Source organism: Lithobates pipiens, unplaced genomic scaffold (genome assembly GCF_037356315.1).
Source record: "Lithobates pipiens isolate NorthernLeopardFrog02 unplaced genomic scaffold, aLitPip1_a1.2 Scaffold_23, whole genome shotgun sequence".
Classification (NCBI taxonomy): domain Eukaryota; kingdom Metazoa; phylum Chordata; class Amphibia; order Anura; family Ranidae; genus Lithobates; species Lithobates pipiens.
Genome location: NW_027507785.1, coordinates 123,810,487 through 123,822,611, shown reverse-complemented (window position 1 = coordinate 123,822,611; position 12,125 = coordinate 123,810,487). Strand labels below are relative to the sequence as shown.

The window sequence follows — 12,125 nt, the reverse complement described above, 5'->3', positions numbered from 1 at the left end:
GGTGAGTTATATTTCCATTTACCTTGTTTGTGTATTAGATCCCAAATTCGAAGTGCATTTTGTGTAAATGTGTGTTTTCTCCTAGTGCCCTAAATTCTGGTGGGATCCATATTATCTTCCCTAACCATGTGTTACCCATTGTGTTCTCCAATTTTACCCATCTTTTTTCATTTTTTTTCTTTAGCCTGTTCCACTGCTCGTGATAACACTGCGTTATAGTATTTTTTTAAATCTGGTATCGCTAATCCTCCTTGCATTTTATCTTTCCTTAGGGCCGAAAATGAAATTCTTGGTTTTATTCTGCCAAGTGAACTTAGTTATTATAGTTTTTAGCACTTTAAATATGTTTGAGGTAAAGCAATTTGAAACCTGTACATAATTTTAGGTAATAATAAAATTTTTAGAGTATTTATTCGTCCTATCCATGAAAGGGGCCTTATTGCTATTTTTTTTAATTCGGTTTTTATTTCATCTAGTAATAGGATATAATTTGCTTGATAGATTTTCCCTACGGATGCTGTTAACCTTATCCCAAGATATTTCAATTCCGTCCCTCTCTGTGAGAATTGAAATTCCTGCTGTAGGCTCTGTTCTTCCTGTTTGCTTATAGATTAAGGATCTCTGATTTAGTGGGGTTAATTTTAAAGTTTGACAGCTCTCCGTAGTATTTTAATGTATTCAATAAGTTAGGCATTGTAATCCTAGGGTTTGAGATGTAGAACAGCACATCGTCGGCTACCACTGCCATCTTATGCTCCTCCTCCCCTATCTTGATACTTCCTATGTCTGGGTTGTTACGAATCATTGCTAGGAGGGGTTCCAGTGACAGCACAAATAAGAGTGGTGAGAGGAGAATCCCCTGTCTTGTCCCATTATACATCAAAGTAGGGGGGTGGCACCCCATTGATCTTTACAGTTTCTGTAGGATGATTATATAGTACTTTAATCCATTGGGTAATCCTTGGGCCTATTCCCATAGTTTCCAGTGTGTTCATTATAAATCTCCAGTCCACCCTGTCGACTGCTTTTTCAGCATCTATTGACAGGAGAAGACCTGGGGTGTCTCCCTTTGTAATTTTCTGAAGCAAGAGTAATGTTCTCGCTCCATTATCTCTTCCTTCTCTTCTTGGAATGAAACCCACCTGGTCCGCATTGCACCAGGTCGAACACTAAATCTTTCATCCTTGTAGCTAAAATTTTCACAAATTTATTTTGATCTGCAGTTTTGCAGCCCTGGACTTTTTGTGCTTCCATCCTATGTCAAGTATTTCTTGATTGTACTGGTGTTTGCGTTCTCTTTTGGGGTTTTGGGTTTGTTTCCTTTTAGATTTTTACCTCTCATATTGAGTCTTTTACTTGTTGTTTTCCTTTTCCCCAGCTTGCTATTTCTGCTTCCAAAGTCTATTGGAAGTCTGCAGGCCAATTCGTCGCACTTACCTAGGTGACCCCTATGGCTTCCAAAGCTGCTCAGAAGAGGCTTTTCCCCAAATATGCTAGTCAAAAGCAGTTTCATATGTCATTTTTGTGTGATTTTTATGCAGTTCATTGGCAATTCCAGTGCTGTTTATAAGTTAGCTGTATGCGGTTCATATGGAATTTGTATGCGATTTATAGGCAGTTCATATGCATTTTGGGGGCCATTCAGATCTGGCCTTTTGTAGGTTAATCTCTCAAAGTCCACTAGCCAACTATCTAAAGTTCATATACAGATTTTATGAGGTTCACTTGCAGTTCATATGTATTTTTTTGTGCAGTCCTGAGCCAAAAACTTGAATTGCAGCTGCGGCTTGGTCCTGCTATTCAAAAATTTAATTTGGCATTGTAAAAAAAAAGGCAATATACAGGCAGCAAGTGGTACAGTATAGCATGACAAACCTCTTCTCACTATCCTCTATCATTAAGATCCACACGATGTTCCTATCTGTTATGTCTGTTACTATAGAGAATTTTAAAAAATAAAATAAAATATTGTAAGAAAAAAGCTGAGCAGATCTGTACCATGAAAAATGTTGCCATTGGAAATGTTCCATGCCTGACACCAGAATGTAGTTTAGAGGGCAGGCACACATGAAAAGATTTTGCAAGCATCAGGTTCTGGAATTGCTTAATACCCACTCACCAATTAGAAAACAGGAGAAAAGTATGATTTGGTTGTATTTAATAATTTTAACTGCATCTCCTTTTAAAACAATATTCTGTGCTCGAAAGGTATTAACCATGTACTACTAGTGGGCAGAGGACAGAGGGTCCTCCGCCCCCCTGCCCCCCCCCCCCCCCCACGTGTGATGGGGAACACCCTTTCTTTCATAGACGTGGTCAACTCTGGGGTCCACATTTGCTATTATGCGACTACTATGGTGTCGTGAGTTGAGAGTACGTTTGAAGGCTCTTTGGATATTACTCTCTTAGTGGAGCTCGGGCATATTCTCACAAGCTCGCAACTACATACAGTGCCTTGCGAAAGTATTCGGCCCCCTTGAACTTTTCAACCTTTTGCCACATTTCAGGCTTCAAACATAAAGATATACAATTTTAATTTTTTGTGAAGAATCACCAACAAGTGGGACACAATTGTGAAGTGGAACGAAATCTATTGGATATTTTAAACTTTTTTAGCAAATAAAAAACTGAAAAGTGGTGCATGCAAAATTATTCGGCCCCTTTACTTTCAGTGCAGCAAACTCACTCCAAAGGTTCAGCGAGGATCTCTGAATGATCCAATGTTGTCCTAAATGACTGATGGTGATAAATAGAATCCACCTATGTGTAATCAAGTCTCTGTATAAATGCACCTGCTCTGTGATAGTCTCAGGGTTCTGTTGAGCATCATGAAGACCAAGGAACACACCAGGCAGGTCCGTAATACTGTTGTGGAAAAGTTTAAAGCCGGATTTGGATACAAAAGGATTTCCTAAGCTTTAAACATCCCAAGGAGCACTGTGCATGCGATCATTTTGAAATTGAAGGAGTATCAGACCACTGCAAATCTACCAAGACCTGGCCGTCCCTCTAAACTTTCAGCTCAGACAAGGAGAAGACTGATCAGAGATGCAGCCAAGAGGCCCATGATCACTCTGGATGAACTGCAGAGAACTACAGCTGAGGTGGGAGAGTCTGTCCATAGGACAACAATCAGTCGTACACTGCACAAATCTGGCCTTTATGGAAGAGTGGCAAGAAGAAAGCCATTTCTCAAAGATATCCATAAAAAGTCTTGTCTAAAGTCTGCCACAAGCCACCTGGGAGACACACCAAACATGTGGAAGAAGGTGCTCTTGTCAGATGAAACCAAAATCAAACTTTTTGCCCACAATGCAAAACGATATGTTTGGCGTAAAAGCAACACAGCTTATCACCCTCAACACACCATCCCCACTGTCAAACATGGTGGTGGCAGCATCATGGTTTTAGGCCTGCTTTTCTTCAGCAGGGACAGGGAAGATAGTTAAAATTGAGGGAAAGATGGATGCAGCCAAATACAGGACCATTCTGGATGAAAACCTGTTGGAGTCTGCAAAAGACCTGAAACTGGGACGGAGATTTATCTTCCAACAAGACAATGATCCCAAACATACAGCAAAATCTACAAAAGGAATGGTTCACAAATAAACGTATCCAGGTGTTAGAATGGCCAAGTCAAAGTCCAGACCTGAATCCAATCGAGAATCTGTGGAAAGAGCTGAAAACTGCTGTTCACAAACGCTCTCCATCCAACCTCACTGAGCTTGAGCTGTTTTGCAAGGAAGAATGGGCAAGAATTTCAGTCTCTCAATGTGCAAAACTGATCGAGACATACCCCAAGCGACTTGCAGCTGTAATCGCAGCAAAAGGTGGCTCTACAAAGTATTAACGCAAGGGGGCCGAATAATTTTGCACGCCCCACTTTTCATTTTTTTATTAGTTAAAAAAGTTAAAAAAATCCAATAGATTTCGTTCCACTTCGCAATTGTGTCCCACTTGTTGGTGATTCTTCACAAAAAATAAAAATGTTATATCTTTATGTTTGAAGCCTGAAATGTGGCAAAAGGTTGAAAAGTTCAAGGGGGCCGAATACTTTCGCAAGGCACTGTATGTCAGAGATGCCTGAGAGTGGCGACTTCGAGAGCTACCTCTCCAGTTAGTGTGGGGCTGGGGGCATTATGCCTTCTGCCTCCCCTCTTTTGAATAATAATGTAAACATTTTCTTTTTGTCCGCAAATGAGCAGCTTGGATTGTGCAGATGATATATTATTTGAATATCCTTGTTACAGTTTTATACCTTATGAGAAAACGTTATTAAAAACATTGAAACAGTTAAAATATATATATATATTCTGCTTGGTTCACCATGATCTCTCTAATTGTCTGTATTAAAGGGTGAAAATCTTTCTACTTATGAGCTCGTGGAACTGAGAATACAGAGCAACTGGGGCCATCCGGAATATACCTGTGTCTATCGATTCCGTGTCCATGGAGAAGCAGACGTGTAGCAAAGTGTTGTGAAGACTGAATGGCCTTACAAGGTCCTTAGCAGAATAGTGTTTTATTGCTGAGCAGCTTCTGCTCTGTACTGCCAGCATGACTGGATGCAGTATTATCAGAAAAAATAACCTGCCTCACTGCTGCATTGCCTAAACAGATTTCCCAGGAATACTGCTATACAGTATATTACCCCAGAAAAGCTGTTGAACAGCTTTATTGCAACCTTCACAAGGAAGAGACTATAGTGTTCTACGTATTTTAATTTGATATGTTAAGCATATCTGTGATAAACAGAAAGTGTACAGTTTCTTTAAGCTTTTGTATTCACAGTAGGAAAATAACATAAACGTCTGCACACCCGGGACGTATTGCTGCATTGTCCACCTAATACCTGCATGCCATATTCTAAACAGTAGTCATGCTTCAGCTAAGAAAATTCTAGTGATAATCTAAAACTTAAAGGTGAGCAGCACTGCAACAGTCAATTAACTGAAACTGTTGATGTTTCCAACTCATTCTTGTTTCTGCACTGTGTGTACTGTATGTTATTCTGTGACACAGGGAACCAAATTTTTGTAGCCCTTCCATTGGAGTGGATTGGCTCACAGAATACGAGTATGTTGGGTAACAGGAGGTCCTGCAATGATCAAGTCATTGGTTTGTAAACAACTAAGGAACATGTGTATGGCCAGTTGTAGTCCTTTTTTGTATTGTGGTCATGAAACGCGCACAATTTTGTATCCTAATCATGTTTCCTTTTTTTGTCAATGAGGACTGTCATTATGGTACAAACATTTTTTCCTACGTCTGCATTTGAGGAGAGAAATGTAAAATCTTGAAAATGTATATCAATTTTTAGAAGTATGCTTGGAGTTAAATACAGAAATGTAATGACCTACAAATAATGAAGGGTTCCTTTTTTGCACTCAATGACCCGAATTTTAGCACTGATATTAAATAATGTAAATTTGCTTGCCATTTAAAAGGCAGCTATGTAAACTTGCTTAGTAGTGCTGTTCAGTCATTAGTAATGGCTGATGGAGCAACATGTTCATTTCTAGTGTTTCTAAAAATATGGTAAAGGAAATACTGTATATGTATTTTGACATTAATCATGGAAGTTTAAGTGTATCTAAACCCAAAAGCAAAAACTTTATAAATTGCAGCTTACCAAACCTAAAATATGGTGGCTGCATTGGTTTTCTTTTCTTTTTTTTTTTTCCTTTATTTTCATCTAGTGATTCAGCCAGTAAGTTGGTTATTTTTCAGCTTCTTTTAACAGACCAAGCTATCCAGGCATCCCGCAATGTTCTCACCCAAAACAATTCTTTATTCTGACTTCTGGTTCAGGCCCCAGCATCTCTAGTAAGGGAAACAAAGCCAGTTTCACAGCCTGTTTCCTACTGCACATGCACACACCCCCCCCCCCCCCCAAAAAGGCAGTAAAGGGGGAGAGGGTGCAAACAAGCAGCACTTCCCTTTTGGGTGGAGTTCTGGTTTAATGTTCAGATCACCAGGTGACAATAACGGTAGCAAAAAGCCTACAATAAAATGAGAACTAGTGCGGCCCCCACATTGAAGGTATGATAGGCAGCAATATATTCTTTTTTGGTTTAGATATGCTTTCACCTATGTTGGCTATTAACTCCCATAGACTAATTTGGGCATAACTTGTTTCATAATAAATGAGTTATTTCCCGATAAGTGTTGATTCCCCTTAAATGACAATCTCTAACCAGTATAACCAAAGCATTTGGATTCAGTGGTTGTGCACTGCTTTCTCTTGGTTTCTGCATTTATGGACCTCAGCCACATGGAGCACATATATAATGACATCATGCCCTATTTCAGAGAGCATTCTTTGCGATTACGAGAAACAGTTTTTTTTGCAAATACTAGGCAAAGTAATATGATTACATTACAGAAATTGCAATAAGCAGTCAGTACTTAATGCCATGATCCATTTCCAAGGTCACTTTTCCAAGCAAGTCAAAACTTACACAAGCCTGTGTGCCTATCGCTTGACTGCTCACGCCCTAGGTGTTGCATTGTGTAAAGGTGAGAAGCATGGGATATGTTTTCCACGCCCAAATGTATCAAGTATTTCTCAGTGTCATTCAGGGGTGGGGCAGAGAAAAGGTAATTATTGGATGCTTATTTGTAAATGAAGCGGTTACTTTCGACTAGTATTGGACTGCACTCACAGAAAATTATAACTGTAGGCAGTTAATACATGTAATGGTAGTATCCAGTGTTCAAGTTCCCTGCCAGGGTTGCTTTACAATTGTTATCTTTTATTGCAATATTTTAAAGGGGTTGGTTCACACCAGATGCAGTCCAATGCGTTTTTTAAAAATTCATGGAAAGTGTTTTAACATTGATTGCAATGGCTCTGGTTTTCAAAGTGGATAAGAAAGTGCTTGCAGAAATGCATCCAGGCGTGCAGAACTTGTGGTGTGAATCGGGCCTTAGTGGTCTTATTTCTTCTATTTGGGCATGTATTCTTCAAGAATATTTCTTTAAGTTTTGGCTAGAATGGAGAGGAATTAGAACCCCTGTCAGGTTGCTATTGCTGTCTGCACACTGACACCCTCTCTTTCCCCCGTTTACCATTTTCACCAAGAGTAAAAGTGAAAGAAAACCCCAGTTTGGGTTGTCACCAGAACAGGAAAACAGGGGAACACTAGTTGCTTGGCATAAACTTAAAGATAAAGGAGCACCCCATATCCAAGTTAAATATAAGGGTATTTTATTTGAAGTTTTAGCAATAAAAAGAGGCCAATGCATTTCGGGGGAACTAAGGACTCCCTCTTCATCAGGGCTGTTTGAAAAAGTGGGATAAAAGCAAATATATACTTGAAAATGGAAGGTGTTTTTAATGGTATGTAGGAATCTAGCCACCTTCTTTTGCTTGCCTGAGATGGACTAGGGACTATGATGGGGTGGTCAACTTGTGTGCCGCAGAATAGCTCAACCCTGGTACGTATAGGAAGTTTTTTGTCTATTAACTAGTGGACTGAACAAAAAAAAACTTAGGAGGTTGCTGTACTAACTATGCAATCTGTGCTATTGTGTTATAACAGGGGGACTACCCCATCCCACCAGGACACACCAGTCAGTGCTTGTAGCCATTAGCTGCAGGTGCTGATCAGATCGCCTCTGGTTTTCCAGCATGTTCGTTTGACTGAAGCTGGCCGTGAGACCAGCTTCTATCAGACGAGGAATTGAACCATCACAAGAACAGCGCATCAGAGAGACTCATAGTCTGATGTGAAAAGCATAAAAACAATTTATTAAAATGAAGAAGAAAAAAACTCAATAAAAGACATCTGATCCTCCAGGGATCTTAAAACCTTTACATCAGTCAATCACGACAATAAAACAACAGTTGCTTGATGATAAATTAACCCTGGGATCTTCTACTCGTAACTTTGAGATGTTGGTAAAAACAGGGCTGTGTTGCTAGTGTAGTCTATTGTACACGTAGATTGAATGATTGTGGGTGATTATCTCCCAGAGGCAGGGGGAACCAGTGAAGTTCGTATATAGGTGTAAATAAATGGTTGGAACTGAGTTCCCAAAAGACACTCACTTTTGTTAATGGCTGGACTGTAGGGCTGGGGCGCCGTCACGCTGAGCTGGAGGAGTGGAAGAAAAAGGGTCAATCCTGCTCCCTGTGCTCCGGGACGGAGGTGCAGTAAGCGTTGAAGGATGTTAATCCAAGTTTTTTTTATTTTTTTTTTATTTATTTTTTCATCTTTCTTTTTATTTTCAAATTTTTTACATTTTTTACGTTCCATATATTTACAATTTTTTACCAAAGATATGTCGCTATATCCAATATACATCTTTCCTATACATTCCCCACCTCCCTCCCCCCCCCCCCTTTCCCCCTTTTTTTCACATAATTTTCTCTCTTTTTCCCCACCCCACACTTCTCCTTAGATTTTCATATCCCTTTTCACCCACTCAATATCTCAATCGAATCCGAATTCATTGTTATCGGTGTCCCTTAAGTCTACACACCAATAGATATCATTGTTCCACAAGTCTCAAGCAAAACATACGTTTTGACACATGAGGGGTTAATTTAGTGTACTCCGGTACTCCCCGCCCCTCCATACAACCCGATGCTATATATCCCTATGTGTACCACACGCCGCCTCAGCTTTGATAAAGCGCATGCGCGCGAAACATGTTAGCAGGCCGGTCGGCATGACAACCCCCCTCGCTACGGAGCCTTCCACGTGACCAATAGTGACCCGCAACCGTTCGGGCAAGCGAAGCGCTGCGCTCCAAGCCTCTCCAACACACAAGGTGGACGCCACCTTGTGTCCAACTTGGATTAACATCCTTCAGCGCTTACTGCACCTCCGTCCCGGAGCACAGGGAGCAGGATTGACCCTTTTTCTTCCACTCCTCCAGCTCAGCGTGACGGCGCCCCAGCCCTACAGTCCAGCCATTAACAAAAGTGAGTGTCTTTTGGGAACTCAGTTCCAACCATTTATTTACACCTATATACGAACTTCACTGGTTCCCCCTGCCTCTGGGAGATAATCACCCACAATCATTCAATCTACGTGTACAATAGACTACACTAGCAACACAGCCCTGTTTTTACCAACATCTCAAAGTTACGAGTAGAAGATCCCAGGGTTAATTTATCATCAAGAAACTGTTGTTTTATTGTCGTGATTGACTGATGTAAAGGTTTTAAGATCCCTGGAGGATCAGATGTCTTTTATTGAGTTTTTTTCTTTTTCATTTTAATAAATTGTTTTTATGCTTTTCACATCAGACTATGAGTCTCTCTGATGCGCTGTTCTTGTGATGGTTCAATTTCTGCTTTCTTCCACCATGTCAAAAGTGGTCTAGCAGCTGCACATTGAGACTAATTATAGGCCCTCTATGAGACAACAATTAACCTAATATTTGGATAAAGCGTTCTCTACAAAAGGTTTTTTCCATTTGTGCGCCAAGAACTTTTGTTTTTCTATCAGACGAGGAGCTGTACACATGGGCTGCAAGTCAGCTGGTGACTGCTATACTGATTGTTTTCAGCCGATTTAGGCCTGTGTGTACATAACTTAAAGTGTCTGTGCTTTATTATAAAAATGCCCCTGTATACTTTATTTCACACCACCAAGCGGAACTCGGAAATAAGGTATACAAGGGCATTTAAAAAAAAAAAAAGCACAAACACTGGAGAAATTGCATTATCTAACACAGGGAATTGCCAGAAAATTATAAAGTTATGATACCAGCAGGAGGGGAGAGGGCGGGCACTGTCACAAGCTGACAGGCAGAGAGGGAGAGGACAGAGTGGATGACGGAGACACATAAACTGACCACGGTGTCAGGATTCAGCAGCCATAATAAACTGTGGTCAGTTTACAGGTGGGAGGGCAGAAACTGGCAGGATCAGCCAGGTATTTCAGGTGATACAGTGGGCCAAATGACACCACACAAGCCCTGTGCTTTTATTCATGGTTTAAAGGTAGTGGATAAAAAAAAAAAATTGTAGGGTAACAAACCCTTTAAGTTTTCAAAAAAATTGCTATTAGATGATTACATCACAACAAAGGAAAAAAATTATTTGTTTGCGTACAATGTTAATGTAATCTTAAAATAAAATCAATTCAGGTTTGTACAGGCAGAAATGAGCACAATGACAAGATTTAGACAAATTTGCAATAAAATAACTACTGCCCTTGTGTTACACAAATGTAATTCAGACACAGCACCCCCACAAAGTCATCAGTCATCTTGCATCAAAGCCTCCCAACCCCCTTTCCTGTAACCGCTGTTCCTTCCCATCATCAGTCACAGCAGCCTCCTTTGCCTATCTGTTAGATCTGCCCCTGCTCAGAGTCGCAGCTTCCCAGCATCAATAATTGGCTACAAATCTCCCCCTTCAAACCAGCAACCCTTTTTACTGCTAGGTGAGAGTGCTAACCACTACACCACTGTGCCGCCTATTGGGGTTACAGCTGAATGAGAAGGGCCCTGCAATCAGATACAAGGCTGTGTCGTGCCTCCGCTTCTGTGCAGCTTACACATTGGGAGCCATATATACCTGCTTAAAAGGTACCCAATATATGGACCCAGGTGTCCACACAGAATTTTGCTGAATTGCTTACATTATAGATATTAACTGCATACAGGTATCAGAGAATGGTGCTCTGTGATTGTGGTCCATAAGTCCTCATAGCCTAGGGAATTGTGCACATTATCACATCTTAAAAAATAAATAATGGAGTTCACCTAACATCTCTGAAAGAAACCTAAATAGCATTTTAATTAACCAAAAATTCCTATATAGAAAAGGTTTATAGTTTTGTTTTACTTTATGCAAAATACGTTGTAAACAATAAAAGTGTTAGCTTTTACTGCTTCTTGATGGTTGTTATCTCAAGTTGGACATTTGATGTTTTTTTTGTTTTTTGTTTTTTTGATGCACTGGCTATAAAAGCACTCAAAAGCCTGCATATTGCACTTGCTTACTTGTTTTCATGTTGGTATTTTGGAAAAAATATCTTGATTTTTGTCTGCATCTATGACTCTTGCAGAATCATGTATTGTATTTATCAGATTTGCTTCAGTATTAATTTATAAACTTGCCATTCTGACTTCTTCAGCAAGGGTTTTGACTGAAAAAATTAGCTAATTTAATCAATAAAGATGTCTTCATATCATAGTTTTAGAAAGATTGTTTTGAACTGATTTTTTTTATTTTATTTGTACTATGAATTTCATTTCTCTTGCATCTATCAAGAAAAAATGGTTTTAAATGTTTAAAAAAAAAAACATTGTTTGAAATGCTCAGCCTAAATTACTTTAATGAATGCGACATAATCCTTTGCAAGTATTTTGACATCAGTATTTTTAAAATTAACCTATCCTCAAAGAAATCAGGTGTCCACTAATTGAATGAAGCAGCATGTCTTGCTGAGTTTGGCAGTCTTTAGTTTAATTAATTTAATCTGGACGTGGCCATGTTGAAAAATGATTCAAGAATTCCTGGCACAGAATAAATTCAACCCAAAACCTCTCTTCCCCCTCTAGAAAGCAGGAGGAGGGATCTGTTGTGCATCTTACATTATTTGTTGAATGATGCAGAGTGCCCAGTATTCCTACTTATTAAAAAAAAAATCATATTTCTCTTATATTCACCGACTGACACAGCTCCTCTCTTTAGACCAATGGGTTGTTACGCCACCTTTAGGAGAGGACTAGGCATAACATGTTAACATGTAATGAAAAAACTCAGAACTTCTAGTTCCGCCCAAGGGGCCGTCCCTTAGGCAACAACCCCTCAGCCTGCCATGCAGCCTCAGTTTTTATTTTGCCTAGTGAAGGAGAAGGACCTAAGAACCTTGATGGACCCATCGTTCCATGTTTTTTCTGCAGAAGCTTTGCTTTTTGCGCAAGATTAAAGATGCTGTGATCTGCTATCAACAGCCAGCTGGGTGACAGGCTGGATACCCTTATCTGTGTAGTTTCCCCAGCCTGGCCAGTGAGCATGTGCAGACCAGAGCTCCACGCTAGGTCGGCCACGACGTGCCTCAGCTTCAGAGGTGGTCGGTGAGCGTTAATGCTCCGGGGCACACATATGACCGGGCTACTGATGTCTGTGTCAGTGTGACGGGCCAGCAACCACCCCG

At 40.2% G+C, this 12,125-nt stretch overlaps 1 protein-coding gene across 4 annotated transcripts in view; it reads left to right on the top strand.

The window, feature by feature from the left end:
• Nucleotides 1-5,889, top strand: part of SUN2 (Sad1 and UNC84 domain containing 2) — a 213,860-nt gene extending 207,971 nt beyond the window's left edge. For all 4 annotated transcript variants that reach the window (XM_077452306.1, XM_077452307.1, XM_077452304.1 and 1 more), the window contains exon 19: nt 4,356-5,889. In XM_077452306.1, coding sequence (XP_077308432.1) covers nt 4,356-4,469 — 114 coding nt within the window. In that variant the 3' untranslated portion in view covers nt 4,470-5,889. The remainder of the gene's footprint in view (nt 1-4,355) is intronic.
• The last annotated feature ends 6,236 nt before the right edge of the window (nt 5,890-12,125 follow it).